Below are 22,242 nucleotides of genomic sequence, written 5' to 3' on the forward strand. Positions count from 1 at the left end.
TTACTGTAGTTCTCACACAGTGAAAAATCGAAGAATTAAAGTAGTACCTGTTTTTACTAATCCTCAAAAATGAACACACAGCTTCATGATGCAGAAAGCAAAAGGTTAGCTACGTAGAAGAACAAAGCTCCTGCGCATATCTTTATCTTCTAAGGATGTGTCTAAAGATAACTGAAGTCCCTGCAGTTTTAAGCACATGTTTGAATATATATCTAAGTATTTTTGCTAGCCAAAGCTGGAAATTAAACATGGACAGTCCCTTTGGCAATCAAAGGAGGAATTGAAGGCAGGTGTCTCACACAGCAGAGAATTACTGCTGTTGGGTCATCACATCGCTGCAGGTACTTAGGTCTGTCAGAAACATTAACTTCAACCACATTTTACATCTGAGGAGCATATTTTTCTCAGAGCTTCAGTTCAGTGGCCATGGTCGATTCTTCAGCTCTCTCTTCTGTCTGGTGTCATATTTGAATTTGGGGGAATGGGGAATGCCTCATGTTCAGAATGTGGGTACTGCTTGTCCCTTCCTGGAGCAGAGATAACCTGCTCTGTCCTGCAGCTGACTTGATCTTGAACTGCCCTCGTTCTGTTACTCCCAGCCACAAGCAGAAAAGACATCCTGCCACTAAGCATGGTTTCTAAAATAAAGGAAGATTTTGAGGAGCTTCTTGATCGCACTTGGCAACAATTTAATAAGAGCAATAGGATAAGAGATAGATGCATCAACACACACTTTTCCTGCTTGTAAGTATTCCAGCAACCTCCCCAGATCAAATTCTGTAGTCCACAATAAAGAAACAACAAGAAATACTAACTCTTATCCAGGTAAAACCCATCAGGGCAGTTGGTCATACAGCTATTGGTTACTTCATTCAGGTAGTAGCCAGATTTACAGGTCATGCACTGGTCACTATGGCCTCCAACACAGGTTTCACAATTGGGTGAGCATTTTTTACAGCGTTTCTTGTCTGCATTGTAGTGACCAGGTGGGCAGGTCGAAACACAGATCCTGCAGACAGCAGGGAAGAGAAGGCAGAGTTGTTAATGAAATAACCTGCCACCACATTCCTGGACCATGACTGCAAAGCAGAAATATTCCTCAGCATTGCTGCTCTTCTAATAATCACATGTTTACTAAGATGTAACCCCCTAAAGCATTGCATCAAGCTGCCTCTTCCATTTATTTCCCTACAGCGTATGTTATCTCACTGGCAAATGCCTAGTCAGACAGTCATACAGTATCATTTTTGACCATCTACATTTCTTCCTGTCTTGTTCAAACTCAATCACAGAAGCTGTAGTAGCTATCACAGTTTTATATATATATACATATATATATATCCTCTTATGCAAAAATAATCAAGAGATGGGGAAATAATCAGAGAAGGGTGTTTGAAGGCTGTACTTTAAATTCTGATTAGCTAGGGTTTTTTTTTTCAACTCCTAAGAAAATCTGGCAAATTCAGTGGAAAATGAATTTTCCAAGACTGCAGCAAAGAGAAGAGGAAAGGAAGTTAAGATAGACACTAAGAAATCTATGAAGATTTTTTCTCTTGGTCTTACCGTGTGTTGTTCTTAGATTTGTAGTAGTAGTGCAGACAGTCAGTACAATGATCTGGTCCTGGCCCATCACACCCTACTTTACTGCATTCTGCATTGCAGGGACCTGTAATAAAACCAGAGTACGGTGGCGGAAGGGATTAAAACTTCTCATTTAGTACTTAGCACCCGTTAAAACATAGTATTTTAATGCAGAATGCAATTACTCTATTTCCCTGTTTGATTTGAATTCTAAATAGTAATTTGGCTCCACCAGAAAGAAAAGTTTTTTAGTACCTGAAGACTTTGCAAATCCTGGCCTCAGTATTTATTCATAGTGATTTATAATTTTTAGCAAGTGTGGCATCCTCTATAGAATCTATCAATAAGAAACTATTTCTGGATCCAAACAGATGCTTTCTTAATGAGTAACAAATCATTCTGAATTTTTTTCAGAAATGTGCAAAGGCTTCTGTAATTCATAATAAGGAATTATTAGCAAACTCACTTATAACAAGCAGGTCCACATCAATGATGAACAACGTGATCAGTGGCTTATCTGGTTACCAAATGGTTAACAACGGGTCTAAGTGGCTACCACAACCTAACTGAACCAGCCACCAGTGCCCAGATGCAATTCCCTCTGTGCGGCTACATGCTGCAAAAGCCTTGGCTAATACTTGCTGATTAGCAAGTCTTCCACCTCACCCGCACTCATGTTGGACTCGATGATCTTTATTGGTCCCTTCCACCTCGAGATATTCTGTGATTCTAAGTTTACAGTTTTCAAATAGGTCCTTCCTGCTATGGGAGGTGAGAACCATCAACTCCTGCCTTTAGGTAGGTCAACAAAGCCCATGGGTGAAGTTATAACTTCAGGATCACTGCTCTCTTGTGAATGAAATGCCTTGAGTTTGCCAGCCACCTTGAAATTTCTCCTAACATCAGGTAAGCTTGTGCTTCACACAAAAACTTAAGAAGTGAGTGACCTTTACAGCAGAGATAGTTGTGTTTCATCACCTATCAAAACAAGGAGTTCAGCAGCTAGGAATCTAAAATAGGGACTGTGGGTCTGACATGCTGTATTGGGTTTGCATGGCAACATTTTGGTAGCGGTGGGGCTACAGGGGTGGCTTCTGTGAGAAGCTGCTAGAAACTTCTCCTATGTCTGATAGAGCCAATGCCAGCCGGCTCCAAGATGGACCTGCCACTGGCTAAGGCCAAGCTAATCAGCAACAGTGGTAGCGCCTCTGTGATAACATATTTAAGAAGGGGGGGAAAAACTGGGAAATGGTAGCCGGGGAAGAGAGGAGTGAGAATATGTGAGAGAAACAGCTCTGCAGACATCAAGGTCAGGGAAGAAGGAGGGGGAGGAGGTGCTCCAGGCACTGGAGCAGATTCCCCTGCAGCCCGTGGTGAAGACCATGGTGAGGCAGGTTGTCCCTCTGCAGCTCATGGAGGTCCACGGTGGAGCAGATATCCACCTGCAGCCTGTGGAGGACCCCATGCAGGAGCAGGTGGATGCCCGAAGGAGGCTGTGACCCTGTGGGAAGCCCACGCTGGAGCAGGCTCCTGGCAGGACCTGTGGAGCCGTGGAGAGAGGAGCCCACGCTGGAGCAGGTTTGCTGGTGGGACTTGTGACTCTGTGGGGGACCCACGCTGGAGCAGTCTGTTCAGGAAGGACTGCACCCCGTGGAAAGGACCCATTCTGGAGCAGTTCGTGAAGAACTGCAGCTCGTGGGAAGGACCCACATTGGAGAAGTTCGTGGGGGACTGTCTCCTGTGGGAGGGACCCCACGCTGGAGCAGGGGAAGAGTGTGAGGAAGAAGGAGCGGCAGAAACGACGTGTGATGAACTGACCGCAACCCCCATTCCCCATCCCCCTGCACCGCTCGGGGGGAAGAGGTAGAGACAATTGGGAGTGAAGCTGAGCCTGGGAAGAAGGGAGGGGGGAGGGGGAGGTGTTTTTAAAATTTGGTTTTATTTCTCATTATCCTACTCTGATTTCGATTGGTGATAAATTAAACTAATTTCCCCAAGTCAAGTCTGTTTTGCCCATGATGGTAATTGGTGAGTGATCTCCCTATGTCCTTGTCTCGACCTACGAGCCTTTTGTCATATTTTCTCTCTCCTGTCCAGCTGAGGAAGGGGAATGAGTGAGAGGCTGTGTGGTGATTAGTTGCCGGTTGGGACTAAACCACGAGACATGCTGTGGCAGGAGACTGTAATAACAGAAACTTCTAAATTGAACTTTGTCCTGCTGTTTTCTTGGAGAGCTATACTTAAGATTCATCAGCCCAACGATGCTCCTAATGTTGGATTACATGTAGGAAACTGCCAACTTGACTTACTTTGCAGTGCCAAAAATCTAACTCTATTAAAGTCTAATGAAAAGGTTGAAAAAATTCTGTAGGGATCAGTGAGAAACAACACAGATGCAGAAGATAATGTTCTTCACATATGTACGTGTGCATATGTATGTATATATATATTTATACACTTAAGTGTTCAGTAAATGCACAGAGTAAATGAATGTACGCACCTGAATAGTCATCTGTTCCATAATCTTCTGTAGGGTCTTCAACTGGACTAGAGCGCACTCTTTCCACTTTTGGAAAATCATTTCTTGGTGAGTAAGGCTGGATGGATGTTCCATACAGGACTAAGGACCACTCTTTCAATTTGCCTAGAGAAGTTAAGTATTTAAAATCTAGTTTTAGAAGCTATTTCTATTTTCTACATCTTACAAAAACATATCACTTGCAAACATGACTTTGCGAGTAGGTATGGAAGATGTTGCTTTTCAAATAAGTGCCTTCAGTTTAATATAGATAGTGCAATCACTGCTTCACTATAAACTGAGAAAGCATACTTTCTTCAATGAGATTTTTACACGGTATTTTCATTGCGCTCCAGCGTCTTGTAGGTCTAGTAAAAGTTTGCACCACAGGTTGAACTCAATATGAACAATACACAACAAAACCTTTGGCCATACAGTTATTTGGAAAAAGTACAGGGTACTCAACAAGGAGTTTTTGCTCTGGATTTCACTTTCCCTCAGAACATTAATTATCCAGTGAGTGTTGAGATCTCTTAGCTAACTCGCTGTATTCAGAATTCTGACTTAAGAGAGGGGTTACATTTTGTTTATTACTCAAGAGTACTTTTCACTTGTTTACAGGACACGTGTTGATGAAGAGGAAACAACTTTTAAAAATCTCCATCGTAGAACATCAGTGTCCACTCCCAAACGAGCACAATTTCTTACTTATTTGCCCTAGTTATTTGGCAGATATATCACTGCATTGTCTGTGTTCACCACTAATATTTTATCCTCTCAGGACTTAGGTGAAGAAATAAAAAATTGTTTGCCTGCCTGAAGCAATATCTGACTTTTTGGCAACTTTTTTGTGGAAGAATAAAAAGATAAATGTATATCAAGTCATCAGTTCAGGCTGTCAGGACAGAAAGTGTGAACTTCCAGTCCCCATCTTTCTGTCTATACTACCTGGTGAATTAATTCTGTGAAAGAGCAAAAGGACTCAGGCCTGAAATAATGCCTAAAGTAATGATGTATAAAAACACATCCCTGCTTGAAAAGATGGAACTAAGTTTGGTCTTATCCTATTCTCTTGATTATATTTACCTGTGTTGGAGTAGCTAGTTGTAAATGTCAAATTCTCATCAAAAGAGAAAGGAAATAGAGGAGCAGGGAGTATTTCTTTTCTGAATTTGAAAGATCCTGTTTTGGAGGCTGTTCTGTGGTTAAAATACTCTTCCCTTAGAACTATTATTTAAAAAGAAATGCAATCCAGGTATGTCTCTTCTCAAGAAAATAACTTAGTATACTTTATGTAAAATTAAATTAAAACAATCTTCCTCTTCTTTCATTTTAATGATACTCAATAATTTGAGCTTTTGTATTGTTCACTTGGACTTTTTCAACCTGTGCAAGCAAATTACTTTGACCTTTACAAGTAATTTTCTGTATTTTTCCACATGTTTTCTGGTATCCTTCATTGACATGACTAAGACAATACATTGTCTCTCTGCTTTTACATTCATCCTTCAAGCAGTAAGCAACAATAAGCAAAACCACTGCCTGACAGATGATAGCCCAATTCTTTTAAATGATTTAAACTGGGGTTAAAGATGGGAATCTCTGTTACCTCTCTGTCTGTTGCCACCCAATTTAATCCTTCTGGGACAGAAATTTCTACACTTCATATAAAACCTTCTCTGCTCTACACTCAGTTTTTGAGAAGAAACTACAGGCAAGAGACTACATCACATGACAGTTGTTTCCACACAGTAGCTTCCAACTTGTCACAGCTAAAGCAAAGCATTACTTTTTTTTAAAGAGACATTCAATCCTGATTTAAAAAATTAACTGATGAAAAGTCTACCAAACCTGCTGCCAAAGTACTGACTAATTACCTTGGCTGTAAAACTGCATGCACCTTATTTTCAATTTGTCTTCTCCTACCTCTAGCTCACAGCCATGTAGCTCTTTAGTCCCCACTGGATTAAGAAGACCCAAATCACATATTTTCTTCCTGTATAGACATGTGGGGATCAAGTTATCTCTCAGTGTTCTTTAGAGTGATTCAGCTGGGTCCTTAAAGGCAGTTTTCTTTTTAGGAAAGGAGTCACACAGGGAGCTCATTTTTAACTGGATATGCAGTCATTTCTACAGCCTTTTCAAAACTACAGCTTCTCCATGTGCAGTCTCTGTCCTTCTTGTGTTTTAACCCACTTCTACAGTATATGGACCATAATATATTGGATGCAATCAAAAAATGTGTGTTTTGCTAAGTTACTCAGATCTTTTAATCCTCGTCATTATTATGGTCCAAAGATCACTAAACTTTCCAAGGGTCGATTATATATTTTTTCCAGAACACTGGTAAAAAACCTGAATACTAGAGAAAAGTATTTACAAGGACCCACTAAAAATAACCACAGGTAAAGATGCTCCTCAGGCACAGTGTACTGTGTCTGGACTTTACACACATGGAAGGGCTTGTACTAACATCACTGTAGGAAGGACTGGTGCTTTGAATGTACACCCAATGCAAAAGGGCAGCAAGGGGAATAATGCAGGGTCTCTCAGGAGATTAGTTGCCTTTTAAGAATGGTTCAATAAATAAAGAGGGGAAAAATTCATGTGACTTGCCAGCAAATAAATGAAGTCTGCCTCAAGGCAGGTTTAATTTGCACAATGAAAATATTTGAATAACTAAGTATATATACATACACACACACTTTTATAATGAATAAACAAAGTGTGCACATTTAAGCCAAAATCTTTCTTTCCCCATTTTTGGGTGATTCCATCATTTAGTTTGGCTAGAATAATCCTTTACCCTGCTTGTATTTAGTATGTAACAGAGGTCCCATATTGTATGTATAGGAGAAAGGGTGTATCACAGTGTTTCACAGCAAGCACATGTCCAGCTCCATAAACTCCACAGAATTAAATGCAGAAATCACATGTACTATTTACGAACTGGACCCTGCATTTCTTTACGTGTAACAGATGTGGCATTACATTGCCAATGCAGCGATATGATGACATGTTGGCTCTTTGTTCTCAATTTGATTACAGGAAAACTGCAGCTCTTAATTATAAGACCTTTCAATAGCTGGACAAACACACACACACAACAGAAACAAGAAACAGGCATGATGGTGATATCAGTGTGATAAACTGCAGGCTATGGTGATAAACCAGAGAGGCACCAAAAATTGTGTTTAAGCACCTTTTGTTTACTTCATGTTCTATTCAGTGCGGAGACTAACCCCAACATGCCCAAACAGCTGAGTTTATCCACCACTGATATACGGCAGGCACTTTCAAATCTTTCTGAACAGAAGTGTTACTGGACAGCTTCCATCACAGGGCAACCACAGCTCTAGAAAGATGGGGGACATGTTACTAGACAGTATACAATGAACCAGGATCCAAATTCACACCCAGACTGCATCTTGTGAAATCTAAATGCGTGTAAAAACCTAACCAGTTTCAAGCACTCTTTCACATTGCGGTTAAAAGAAAGCAAAGAGTATGCTCTCTAGCAGGATTCCTTCAGTGTAGCAGCTTCCTCTAGAACCCCTGGTTGGGCAGGTCTACTTTCTCCACATCCCCTGGCCTTACTTCCCCTTTTCTTCCAGAGTTGGGTCTTTAGACTTTAGTCCTCACAGAGCAAAAGAATTCAGTCCCATGAGATTAGTCACTGTACAACTGAGAAGAGTATGTATAAAGTATTGAAATCAATACATCAGTAAGACTCCATCTCTACTACGTACGTAAACAGGAGTGTGCAGGAACAGGTTTTGAAGTGTAAAGCTGGAAATGGTGAAGAAGAGGAGGCTGAGGGGAGACCTTATCGCTCTCTACAACTACCTGAAAGGAGGTTGCAGAGAGGTGGGTGTTGGTCTCTTCTCCCAAGTGACAAGTGACAGGACAAGAGGAGATGGCCTCAAGTTGTGCCAGGGGAGAGAGTGTGAGAGTGGTGAGACACTGGAATAAGCTTCCCAAGGAAGTGGTGGAGTCACCATCACTGGAGGTGTTCAAGGAACGTGTGGACGTGGCATTGTGGGACATGGTTTCGTGGGCATGGTGGTGTTAGTTGATGGTTGGACTTGATGTTCTTACAGGTCTTTTCCAACCTTAGTGATTCTGTGATTCTGTGAAATGTAGCTGGCCACTTTTAGACTGTCCTGGTGACATAAAAGGGCTGTTAAAGATGTCTGGAGAACAGCCTGGATGAACAGTTTGCAAAATGGCTCCATGCTACCTCTTTTCTAGGCTTTAGTACAGCGAGCATGCAGGGAAGAGAGAAGAGAGGAATAGCTGAAACATGTTGCACTGTGGCTCTCCTTCATGCCTGTTGGATGAACCATGTGTTCTCGTACACACAAAGGTGAAGAGCTACCCTAAATTGTCCTTCAAGCCAGAGACGTTCCTGGATGTGTCAGGAATAACAAGTGCAAGATGGAGTTGAAAATCATTGATTTTTTTTCTCTTTTCAGTAGTCTGATTAAATTACCTGGTTGCTGTTTAATACCTCCCTTGTATCAAATTCTAAAGCACTGAAAATTAAAAAAAAAAAAACAAACACCAAACCTCTCCCTGAATCCCTGAACAGTTCTGCTCACAGTCTGTGTCTGCCTTTCCAAATGCATTTATTGAATAACCCTTTTTCATGTACTGGGAACTTTGCTCTGCATTTACTGGTGCAATTAACAACTCTTAACTAAGAAACTTTCACCACTTCAAAATCATGGTGAGGAGGGATCAGTGCAGACAAAATGAAGTGAAAATTGAAACACTGGCAATGCTGTTTTTCTCCTTTCAGAGCTCTAGGGGATGATAATCAAGATTTTCAAAATGCTTTGCTTAAGGTTAACCACTTGAGTATACAGCTGACATTTAAATGACACTAGCCACCCTAGAGTTACCACAGACTTTAATAAAAAGTTTTTTGCTGCTCAGCAATTTTGAAAATCACATTGATTATCTTGGTCTTCAATAGGGACTTACTGGCCTCATATTACGTAACAGGTTTTAAAAATTTTGGCCTATGGCTGCTGGTTTAGCATCCTAAAAAAAAATTAAGGTTATGCAGACAACTGAGACAGGCAATAAGAGAATATGATTGATGGCCAGATAGGCACAGAAACTTTTTAAAAAAGCAGAGAGATTGGCTATCTGGCCATCTGCTGCATTAAAAAGAACATTACTCAGCTAATGAAGAGCAGAAATAAAGAACTAAAATTCTCATTTGATTCCATCAATTTCAACAGCAGCTGAGTGAGGCTGATCTGTGTGTTAAGATTTTTTAGACAGAAGATTATCTAAGTAGCATAAAATCAGCACTTCCATTTTGTCATAATTTTGAAATGAGAGCGTTCATTTTTGTCCAAAGTAAAATGTATAAACCTAGTTGAATTTGACCTATGCACCACTTGGAATAGGAAGGAGACTGGACAACTCCGTGTTCACACATTAGAATTCCTCCTGTGTCCTGGCTTGTCCTAAGTCATGATGGAAATAATCCTACTTAGTTTGTAAGCTGCAGGAGTGATTGGACCAGCTGACCTCCCAGAAAGGTACATTTACCTTGAACAGGTGAACTGCACATAGCCTTCATTACAATCTGAATAATTTAACAAACCAAATTTCAACCAAGAGGAAGATGAAGTACTCCATCTCCGTATCTGGTGGCAGAAACATTAATGGACTTTTCTTGGACAAAGTAGAACTGAAACAATTAACATTCTTCTAGAATAGTCAACTACATGCACATGCCCTATCACACTAGCCTTTCTTATTTTAAACTCAAAGCTTTTAAGCACTTCAGTTGGCATTTTAGTCAATGTTTCTTTATGTGTGCTTTTTCATGTAGTAGAAACAATACAAGTACTTATACTTAGCGAGGGTTATTTGAATAGTTTTAATGACTTCCAATAACCTACTAATTCAGGAACAAAAATAATCACAAATCCTCTGTTGTTAAGTTCACAAAGATATATTTTTATAGCTTCAAGTACTTTAAGTTAACATCTATGTCTTAAAATTCAGAATTGATTTTTAGCAAATCAGTTAGAAAACTCTTACTGCTTTGTGAGTTTATTTAGCTGCCTGAGATGGGATGTATCTTTTATTTCACTGGATTCTATTGCTAATGTCATTGTAGTCCCAAATATATTTCACAGCAGAATTCTTATAATTAATTTTTATCTATCAAAAAGCAGTAATCAACTAGATTTGTCACTTCCAATGAAATATTATTGCATTTTGACATGCTGTCTAATCAGAGTGTTGATTTAGATTTAGTGATAAATGATTTCCCATACCTCAGTAGTATTCCTCTCTCTAACATATTTTAATCTATATTATTTGTTTAAGTGATATTTCACATTTGATTATTTTTATTAAAGACTTTCCACCTACTTTGATGTGGGGCTCCAAAGGAAGGACTACATTCATTCAGTAGTCATGCTTAAACAGTGGTAGTTTTGTTTGTGTATAAGGTATTTATTTTAAAATGGTTTTTAACGTTTAAATTTTCAGTAAGTCCAAAGGCAAGTATATACTCATCTCTCATAGCCAGCAAACAGAAATAAGCATATACTAGCGTCTCTTTGAAAGCCCTTCTCTCCAAGTGCTCCTACTGAAATAGGTGAATTAAACTGAATTGTGCAGTGGGAATTAAAAGCAGAAGAACATCTGTAGCCTCAAAAATTCTTACTAGGAGCACAGTTCGTGAGTGGATGAATGCCAGGTCTGAGCACTCTGCCCATTCACACAGGAGCACAATGCAACCTACCAGTGGTAGCAAGCCATGAATTTCTTTCTCTTGTATAGTGGGATTTTCTAGTTGTGTAAACACCAACAAATGCCACTTTTTCTTATGGGTAGGATAAAAAATACAAAGCAAAGAAAAACAAAATGAAAATAAATCCCTGGGCCCTATACAGCTGATATAGACTAAGTAAATATGGGCCTATATCAGCCATGAAAGCCACAGACAATATGAATACAGCAGACTAACTATGAGCTGCTCTAACTTACGTCGAAGACTTGTCTGATAAATCTATATTCAACATCCAAGAAGACCGATGCCTGCATATGGAGATACTATAACTGCTTTCGAATGTGGCACATGCAGTTTCATGCAGTTTTGTATCTTTTTCCTTGAAAACTGCACCTAGAAAAGATTTGGCTTTGTTTAAAGTACTGACTCTTGGTAACCTTTCAGACGGTACAGGGGTCTGTCTCTGCCTGAAGGATTAATGTCTGGTATGATGTAGCTCTAAATGGCCAAAGTGTCTTTTTATACTTTGAGGCAACACGTTACTGCAAGAAAGAGGGCAGTTTAGCCCTGCAAAGATGAAATTCTCTGCGGAAACCAGAAGTAAGTACAGAATAAAAAAGAACCACATGTCTTAAATGGCAAATAACAGGAACGTAAAAATGAAGAGTGCGTTGATAACTGAAACTAAGAATAATGCTCTTCAGAGCACCACCTTCACACTAAAAATGGTGAGATGTTCCAGCTGTAAATAAAAGTTGGAAAACAGTCAAGGGAGTATTAGCAACTGCAAGCATTCTTCTGAATTCACTGGCCCAAATAAGGTTAGAGTCATACCTGGAGTCTTGAAATTTCTCAGCTGAGATGGAGTGTCACAGATTTCCAAGATCCAGTCTCCTGCTGCTTTTTCACTCCAGCAGTGAGTAGTCATAAACTCCCAGTTTTTGAATCCTTCCATGGAATGATCAAATAGCCTAAAATAAATTATGACATTATTATTTTAAGTGAGCCATTTTATTTGGGGAGCTAAGCCTCCAAGTCTGCAGACTCTTGAATGGTATACTAATTAGCCAGTTCATTCATCTGTGCCTTTACATAATGTTACTCATGATGCTTTTTCCACACATATTTCAAGTACATTCAACAGTTTCTTGTTTTGATGGAAAAGATTCTTTACATGCCATCATTTGTCATGATGTGAAACAGAATGGAAAGAGAATTAATTAAAAAAAAAATTATAATACTGTTTAATAGGATTCATGTGTCTGAGGAAAAGTGTGTGCAATAAAGCATATCTGTTGCTTTAACAGCGTGATGTAAATACAAACAACTCATAAGCTGGAGAATTTCTGTAACATTTATTTTTGGCTTTGGATTGGAATACTTAAAAGGGGTTTAAAACCAATAAAAAGTATTAAGTGACTGAGACAATATTAGCAATTCAATATGTGTGACTTCTTGTGAGGAAATAAAATGTAACTGAGCCATTGGTCTCAATCCTCAAATAACCAAGATATCACTCTCTTCAAATACTTTACAGAATTGAGTTTGGGTAAAACTGAGAGACTAATGGCATCTGATGGTTTCATCTAACCAACAACATTACCATAATTTAATTACCTACGTCTTGGGTGAAGAGGTTAGAGCTTAGGCCTGGATTATGATAATTTCTAGTATGGGGGCCCAGTTCAGAGACTGCAATGTGATGCTGATCCCATGGGGCAAGGAGAAGGCAGACTGGCCAGAGACTTTATTACCCAAAACTGGAATCTATTAATAAGATTTTGAAAAGACACAAGATAATTTATTCAGTGCTCACAGCGTGTTGACTGGTACCCCAAAGCTATTGATAGGAGATGTACTCTAATAAAGACTGTTGCCTCCCATAAAATGGCACAGCTCAGCTTTAAAAAAGTACATATACATACACACCCATATATATATGTATGTATATATATTCTATATAGATACATGAATGTTTATACATATATGTATGCATATCTATTTTTTGTATATACATATATTGATAGTTATGTATATACATTTATCACTATTTCAATTTGGTCTTTATGTGTGAAAATTCCACTGATAATAGCTATGCTTAGATATTTTTCATAAAGCAAGATCTCTACAGTAGAAAATCCAATTGATTTAAAGCCCTTTCCCATAAAACAGAGAAAAATCTAGTATTAGACTACAAAAATATTAAGATATTTTACACTCGCTTGATTCTTTACTGTTACTTATTTTCTAAGCTAATTTCAAGCTTTATTCTCAAAAGCTTGAAAAGTTCAGCACACATTGGGAAAGCAGGATACTTTTGTAGCAATATGGGTATGTGTCAACTTCTAGTAAAAATCGCCACACAGGGTGTGAATAAAATGCCATGCTTCTTGCTTAAAACTTTGGTAAGTCAGAGGCATGGGATCAGGTACTGCGTATCCACACTTACTTCAATATGACCTGTATGGACCTGATGCCTGGAGCACTTTATAGGACTCAGCACAAAGCTGATTTTCATGCTCTCATTTGTGCAACCTTTTTCCATTTTAAATGAATGTCTGTAATAGTACTCTTTTTTATTAGTGTTGATAACATTAAATTAAAATATAGATCTATATTTAGAATTAGGCATCATTTTCACTAATAATTGGATGAGATTTTCTTCCGATGGAGTTCTATGTTCATTTGTGTGTATGTCTATATGTATCTATATATAGGTTTATATATATATATTCTGCCAGCAGAATTGGCCTATTTCATGTCACTGTTAAATCAGTTGTTTGAATACAGCAAATCTCACAAACAAAGGGCACACATCATTTACTGAAAGGGTAGACATTATTACGCAGTTATTAGCCAGTGTTTGCATGTGGGTATGTTCAATTTAAGTCATTATGTAGGTTATTTCCAACAGTTAGTCAAATTGTCATACCGTGTGTTGCCGATAACTAATGTATTACTTTCTAAACACCCTGTCAATTTGTCAAGGCAGCAATATTCCTCTTTGCCATTGTGGTAACTAAATTATGTAGTATTATGTAAGTACTGTGCAATTATTTTGTAAATTCACTGGGCTTCCACTCACATACATAGAAACACAAGTTGCTGTTTATTTTTACTGAAGTTAGTCCAATATTTCCTACAGTATTTTTTGTTTAAGGGTGATTATTTGTCATGTTTTGGAATTTTAAATTGCTGTCAGATTTCCATTTTAATATTGCATCATTCTTTTAAGTAATTTTGGGAGGAAGAGACAAAAATCCCTTATGACTTTATCATAGTTATATAAAAACACCTTTACCTAAAATATGCTATGGCTGAAACTGTAAGCATTCATATCTCCATCCATGGAAATGGGGAAAATCTGTTATAATTCTTTCATAGAAAATTGACTAGTTTTTGGAAAGAATGCTTCTTTGGGAAAGATTTTAATTTTATAAAGTAAGGTTTAAATGGGAATCTTTTAATGTATGAACTGTGTTTCTACAAAAGATTCTACAAACTAGTCAAAAAGCTACAGACAGATCAAAAGAACCGTTAAAAAAAAGTAGAAAGATGCTGACTCTGAGGCTGTCTGTATGTTTATGTTGTACATGCTCAATGGTCCAAGTATTTATGTGTTGCTCTGCTTATGCACTAAAATCTCAAATCAGAGAACCTGTGAGGAGTACATGAATTTCCTTTTCAGTGGTGTTAAAGGAATGAATGAAATGATCAAATGTTCAGGTGTACTTTTCCTTATTCAGGAGCAAATATATACGGAATAGGACCTTTTAAGGAGCACGGAGCCAGTCCAGACATATAATTAATTGATTTTGTTATTTGTCAGATTGATACCAAGTCAAAATTCATATCAAGGACACACATATAGCTTATCATGGACTAGTAAATTATTAGTATATGGTCTGATGAATTGTTAGTTGACTATTGCAGATTATTATAAATTAAAATAGTTAAACAAGTTTATTGGCATAATCTGGTAGTTTTTATGATCATGATCATTTACATCTGCTACCCCTGTACTCATGCACGTAACATACTTTTAAGTACTAAAGTGAGTAACAGCATTTGTATCTTTATAACCTGTTTGTTAACATAACCACAATAGAATGCCAGATCTGTTATTCAATTACTCAGGTGACCCCTCTTAGTAACATTCAAGTTATGGTGGATGTGACTACATGACTGACTGTATACAGAGAAACAATGGGCTGCTGCTAACAATGAATAGCATTACATTTAAAAATAATGACTCTTCTCTCTCTGAAAAATTTTATGACATACTCTTCACATGCCGTATGTAGGTCTATATAAGAATATGTATGTTACAGAGTGTAGAGTAAAATTACTATTTCCTTAAAACAAATTCAAGAGTCTTGGCCTCTGCCACCACTTCAGTCTAGAAATTGCATCACCTTTCTATTTAAGAATATAACTTCAATCGGACATATTAGTCTGTAATCAAATTTTAGACACAGAGGAAGACAATTAGCCACTTTCTTGGAATTCCACAAGTGAGAACATAAGGCTAGTATCTCACAGTTAAATCTACTAGCGTTGAAAAACCAACCAAACAATTGTGTCAGCTTTTTAGGAAAGACTCTCCAAGTTCCTAAATGCTCAGAAGCATTTGTTTTAATTTTTAATTTCAGGTGAGAAAAGGCAGTGAGGGTAGGGGATCCCTTTGGTAACACTACCATCACCCACCATGAACAATAAAAGGTAAATGCATAAAAGGAGCTTTTTTTATTAACAAGATCTTTTTTTTAATCTCAGGAGATGCAGCTGCACCTGACAGTCATGCCTGTATATTGAACTAACCACATGGACAGCCAGGAATCCCTGCCCTGGCTGATGCCTGGGGCTGCAGTGGAGTAGGGGCAAGAGAAGTCTATTTTCTCCTCTGTTGCAGCAGTCTTTGTTTATGATGTGCTCCAGCCTACCAAACTGGCAGCCTGACAGGCAAGCAGTCCTTGCCCACAAGTCTAATTGGCCACAAGACTTCAAGTGAGCTTACGGTTTGAAAAGAGTATGGAGTGCCTTCCCAAGCTGCACAACTGAAAGTGCTTTGGTCAACTATTCTCCTTAGAGCAGCTCTTCTCCACAGGGTTCAACCACCAGCTCTGGGTGAGATGTAGCCCGTGAGGAACTGTACAGCCCAAACTGACTTAACCAAAGCTTCAGCCAGACCCTACTGCCCACCTGCATTGAAGTATTCAGGAAAAAAAGAAATGGTCAAAAAGCACACAGGAACTTCAGAAGCTTTCTCACCTACATGTGTCAGGGAAGATCACTTAAAACTTCTGGACATTGATCTAAAGAAGATACACATCTTTTCTTTTAAATTTCCACTTTACTTCTGGTTATCACAGTCAATTTTATGAAGCAATGGAGATGTCTGAGCTGCCATGATAAAGTTGTTTGGAGAAGAGTAGCATGAACAACAGGGTACAGTGCTTGTCAGCCTGCAGTAGTGCATAGTACAGCAACCACCATCTTTAAATATGGAGAGCTTGTCCCCATGGACTACACATATCCACACGAAATGCTCCATCATGACCTATAGATATGTCAGGCTGCTGAGCTCCACACACTACACTGGTCAGCCAGCTGTGTGGTTGATACTTATAGCTGTCTTCTTAAAAGCTGCATGTCCTTTTCCTATTAAAACCTCACTCTAAACAGGCAGAAATCCTAACGCAAGAGCATGAATGAATCTGGTGCCATATATACAGACGTTTCTTACCTATCCTATGTTTGAAAAGGGACATCTGATTAGGGTAAGTGCAATAGGGGACACTGACTGTCCATCACACAATCCAGTTTATTCCAAGTGAAACTCAATGTAGTAAGTGTTATAGTAAGTTTGAGGTAGACCTAGTTTTCATAAGGCTAGGAAAAGATTAATTCATTCTCACTACAGTAGTTGGGGCACACCTACCTGCAGGAAGTAGAAATCCTAGGCATTCTTCCTCAGCCTGTCTTACCTCCTCTTTTCTATTTCGTTCAATACAAACCTCAGAAGCTGAGACATTTAGCTGGATCCTAAATATGCCCATAGCCAATTGTCTTCACTCCCATTTCGACTATGGAAAATTAAGTCAAACTTTTAATGTTGGGTTCTAATTTTCCACTAGAACTGAACTTGAGGTATTGAATTCTACATGCTGATCCATGCCTACTCTGCAGATCCCATATTAATTGTTTACCAGTCCCAGTCATCAAAGAAAGGCATGTGTCACTCTAAATCTCAGATATGTTGCACTTCATTCTTCTTCCACATTTTTCTTTGAGCAAGTTCCAGGATCCATTTTAAAGTAACATGGAGGATAGTGTCACTTACATGCATTCATTTACTCTTTTGCACATAAATCCCAAGTCTCTTCTGCAGAGCTGGGCAAATCAACAGTATTTTTTCCCCTCTTTGATAAAAAAAAACTTTACTTTTTTTTAAATTGATGTTGTGTCTGTAGTATTGCCAGAGCTCTCCACACTATCTACTGCTAATACTGGCAGGATATTAAAAAAAAAAAGGATTTTTAGAGGTATTGACATTGCAATTGCAGTTCAAAGAACGAGTGGTAGAAGGGTAGTGGGATGTCTGTTCATGCCCCCCCAAAAAAGAAAAAAAATGTAGACAGCCTGAATTAAATAAAACACAGCAAGTACAAGTTGGGAGAAATAGTTTTCTGAGAACTGCTTCATCCTGTAGACATAATACAAGCAGAGGATTATCATCTGCCCATCATGGACTTAATAATACCACCACAGAGTCCTTTTCAGTTACTGTAACAGTGAGACTCAGCGTGAAGGTTGGCCTTATCCTTTTCATTGTATTTGGATACATAAAATGTTGGTTTTGTTATTAGAGTATAATGTGTAAACTGCAATAAAGATGTAAGACAGACTGCTCCAGAAATCAAAATGTGCTCCTATAAAGAAAAGGTTTCCTCTACTTCTGATCAGCAAGACTTTTTATGCAGCAAACTAGCAAGTAAGATTACATGAGGATACCCTGGTTTTGATCTAAGAGTTTACCACAGAGGAGGTTATTATTAAAATTTACTGATTATCTAAGGTTTCATGATAGGAAAAAGATGGTCATGAAAATACTTCCCTTTGTTACTGAACAGAGGTATTATTAATGTCAGTGCCATATAAGCATAGGAAGCTAGTGGCCTGGAAACTTGCCACCACATGGCTAAAAAATTTCAGTTACGCAGTTCGAATGGCAGCAGCTGCTTTAAATTTAAACGGCAAGAATTAAACAAGCCATGACTTCAGTGGGAGACAAATGAGCCCTAAGTTTGTTTCTTCTATTCTCTTTGTATTTAGCTTCTCCTCCGTAGAACCCCTGTACTGAGTGTCTGTTAGAACTGACCTTGGTACGTCCCAAAAACACTCAGAAACCCATGCTGCCAAATCCAATGGCCAATTGTTTTTAAAAAGGGGATACTGTTCCCCTTTGGACTTAACTGTAGCCTCATCCTCACACCAGCCAGCACTTTCCAAGCCTGTATTTTCCTCTGCTGCAGTACATCCAATGTAATCATGTTTAGTACTTTCCAAACAACAAAGCAGATGTTCCCTGTAATGCAGTTTTTGAAGAATGCACATGAAGCTCAAGCCAGTGACAGTGTAATCCACCAAATGCCTGCAAAGGAATCCACATTGCCTCTGACTAACAAGTTTTCTTACTGAAGTCATTTTAGGGGATGCCAACATTAAGGATAAAATATGCAGAAAAAAGGCCAGATATGGCCTTGAGGGACGTACTCGTCAATACACCAGAAACTACACAATCACTCTTCTTCCAGAATTGGTGGAGAAGAAGCGCACATGTGTAAAATATACCTTTTGCAATTTAAGACGTTTTACCAGCAAACTGTTTCAGATTAAATCCAGATGAGTAATGGTAAAGCAATGAGGTTTTCCCTGGGTTCAGTAAAAACAGCTGGTATTGCTGCTATTAATCATGTACGTGTGCATTAAAAGGTCTTGTATGTCTAAGAAAAGTGTTTCAGTCAGGTAGTAGCAATGTACAACAGCCTCTGGGACCTTTGCCCATAGAAAAAAACCCCAGACCTCTTGCTGCCAATGCATCCCTGCATGCTACTTGTACTTGAAAGCATTTATTCTGATGCCCTCATCAATAATACTTTAAAAATCAAATGCCTCATAACTAAATTCTCATATTAGTGAATAACAACACTCCGAGATTTATTTTATAACATGATGCTAAAATATATACACTCAACAACACTCAGTATACTACTAATTGCAAGACCACTGAGCTGTAAGACTTCTTCCAGCAACACCAAATAAAAAAAGCCTTGAAATATCATTTTGAAAAGTAATGTGCCCGTATCCATTACTTTACCCTAAGAAAGGGCTTGTGAAGACACTAGGTACTTCAGACGTAGAGTGTGCAAAATAGAGTTATTCCTTAATATTAGTAGCCCAAGTTGTTTGTTTCAGCCAAGTCTGACTGACAAGTCAGCATATCTCTGAAGCTTGCATGGGAAGGGAATTTCTGGTGTGACTGTATAAGCATTTGCTCTGTCATGAATAATTTGTTTTTAGGAAAGTGGTGAAACATGAAAAGGCCCTTCAGGTTTCTTTGTTTTCTGGTTAGCCTTCTGATAGTACAGGATAAGAAACAGCTGAACATCACCTTATTTTACTATACACATTGGTGTTCTCTCTCTCTACCATAGGTACAGCAAATAATTACCTTCTAAGGTGCAGGGGTTACAAAGAGGCTGATTGATTGAATTAAACTTTGTACCTGTTCCACGTATCAGTCATCACCAGAGGTGAACTGTGAATACTGGAATGTCTTTATCTCCCACTTGCTGTGAGTCAGCTGCAAGACATGAAAGCCTAGAGCCAAAAGTTAGCTGTGTTAAGATCACTGGGTTTACACGAGATTGTTTTGTTTGGATACCTAGCTGGAGGACTTCTAATTTTTTTCATTTTGAAGCATGGAAGAACTGCTGCATGAAAATGGAACAGAAAACTAAATAAAGATTTTTTCAAACAGAAAAACAAAAGCCTGTTTCGTAACTGCTTAGAGGGTAGAAATTTGCCTCTGCGCTGGTTGGCAGAGGACAAATTCTTTGTTCAGTGTAGCAGGGAGATATACAGATGTGTGTGCCCATGTGCTTTATCAGCAAGGCACTGATAACACTCATAATGAAACAGAGGAGATATTCCAGAGGGCCCAAAATTCCAGGACAACTTTCTCTCCATTTGATGAATTAATGTCTACAGCTTGAAGAGTATTCTCAGTATAACTCTTCTTTTAAATTAACCTAGTCTCTAACGAAAAAGTGGGTTCGCACTTCATCAGAACCAAGTCCATTTGAGCTCCACCTGCCTCCAAAACAGGTCCTTCCTTTCAACAGGAAAAAGAAGCCCTTCTACCACTGAGGGACAGGAAGACATGCAAGTCTCCAGGGTTAGATAGTCACTATATCAGCAAATCTGGCTGGGGGAATGTGGATGACGGGACAATCTGAAAAGCAGGCCACTCCCAATTCATTAAAAGCTCTGAAGAGTAGGACTGGGGATATAAACCTTTGTAAAGACTTGTGTGGGACAGCAGAAGAGTTCTCACAACATAGGTTTGACACATGGTAGTTTTTGCTGTTTCTGAGACATGTAACATCAGCTAACATCAACTTTTGTGTGGGGGCCATGCTTTGTGTCTAGCAGAATGGCAGTCATCTAAATCTGCTAGTCACCAAGGAAAAAAATTTCCCTCTCATACTATCGTCCCATCAGGAAGATTTTCTAGCCAGTTGGAGAAGTATAGAAGCATTTCTTACTGTAACTGTAACTTATTCACACATTTGGAAATGGGGTAGAGTTTGACAAGGTTTCTGGGGCTTCTCAGTACTTTAACCATCTCTGGTAGGAGACAGTGCCCTTGATTACTGATTTAGCAAGACTTATCTGGGAAGGACTGCCAACGTTTCTTCCAAGAAAATTTCTGCCAGTAGACCAGAGAAATAGAAATATCACTGGGAAGTCTTTCAATTTGCTGAGCACAAATACTAGTGATGCACCTCATCTCCAGGGACTGAAATTGCACTAATATTGGAAATACTGCATTGCATAAAGAGATATTTGTTTGAGTCCAGTCTGGAGAAAAAGAGACAATTTGATGCAGTGTCACAGTTTCTTCAAGAACATAACACAGAGGTGACAGGATGAGAAAAAGGACTGATTTTTCTTAGTGGTTGATGTTAGAGTGACTAGACATTCAAAAGCAAGTATCCATCACACATCTGTGGGATGAAGGAAATGGCTGACTTTTAAAAATTAAAAAAAAAAAAAAAAAAAATTTAATAGGCTGTTTTCAAACAGACCCATTAATTTCAAAGTACTAGTGCAAATTCTCAGCATTGTCCTACTAGGAGCCCTTCATGGGTTGAGCATACTACTTCAATATGCAAGGGGAAAAAAAGGATATGGAAATTGGTAACATCAGGAATCATATTGACAAAGCTTAAACAAAACAGTAGTAGAAAACTACTATTCTGTCTGATTTTTATTACTAGTGAACAAAGGATAAGAAAGGAGAAAAATGAAAAATAAGTGCCAAGAATATGTAGAAACACTTCCCTTCAGCTTTTTTCTGTAACACTGAGTCTGTTACTATTTTCTTCACATTTTCCAGCCATCTAATAATTGGTGAGCCACACAAGGCTATTGAAATTGACTAATCTTTGTTTTGGAGATGATGTCCTTCAACAAGTTTACAGCCTACTCTTCTACTGATAGACAGAGATTGCCATCTTTGAGTTCATTTGCACTTCACTCTCCCCATCTCTCTCAGAAAATATAATTAGCCTGTGTCTGCCAGTGAACCTACTGTAACAACTTGACTGTTCTTTGCTGATGCTTCAATCTCACTACAGGCTCTGCATGCTGACCGGACTGTGAAGCTGTGTTGTCATACCATACCTGTTGGCCAAGAGCTGTGACCTAGTTCCAGAAGGAGAGGTTAGGTAAATTGCCAAGTCTCCACGTCGAGGGTGAGTAATAGTGATGCGCACAACGACATGCTCCAAGTAGATCACATGGTGGTTAGGATTATCTGAACAGCCAGTGGCTTTGTAAATTGAACGGACAACACTGTCAGGTCGTATTGTTCTATAATATAAGCATATAAAACAACATCAGCATTTCTTGCTTGTTCTGTAAAATAAAACAACCACATCTTTTTTTGCTTAGTAGTGAATGACAGTGTTGGAAAATTGCTTCTGAGAAGTCAGTGGCCTACAACCCTTACTTTTAACACTTACTTCCTAGCTGAAACTATCACCAGAGAGTAATTATTTTACTGCAGCTAATGGCAACTACCTGGCTTTCT

General features: G+C 38.7%; 1 protein-coding gene across 2 annotated transcripts in view; it reads right to left on the reverse strand.

Annotated features, from left to right (window-relative positions):
- The window catches only part of PCSK5 (proprotein convertase subtilisin/kexin type 5), a 251,520-nt gene that overhangs the window by 69,108 nt on the left and 160,170 nt on the right, over positions 1 to 22,242 (reverse strand). For both annotated transcript variants that reach the window (XM_059833233.1, XM_059833234.1), the window contains exons 12-16: positions 21,834 to 22,022; positions 11,697 to 11,833; positions 4,082 to 4,225; positions 1,564 to 1,666; positions 816 to 1,009 (exon numbers count right to left, since the gene is read on the reverse strand). In XM_059833233.1, the coding sequence (XP_059689216.1) occupies positions 816 to 1,009; positions 1,564 to 1,666; positions 4,082 to 4,225; positions 11,697 to 11,833; positions 21,834 to 22,022 (767 nt within the window). The remainder of the gene's footprint in view (positions 1 to 815; positions 1,010 to 1,563; positions 1,667 to 4,081; positions 4,226 to 11,696; positions 11,834 to 21,833; positions 22,023 to 22,242) is intronic.

Source organism: Gavia stellata, chromosome Z (genome assembly GCF_030936135.1).
Source record: "Gavia stellata isolate bGavSte3 chromosome Z, bGavSte3.hap2, whole genome shotgun sequence".
NCBI lineage: Eukaryota > Metazoa > Chordata > Aves > Gaviiformes > Gaviidae > Gavia > Gavia stellata.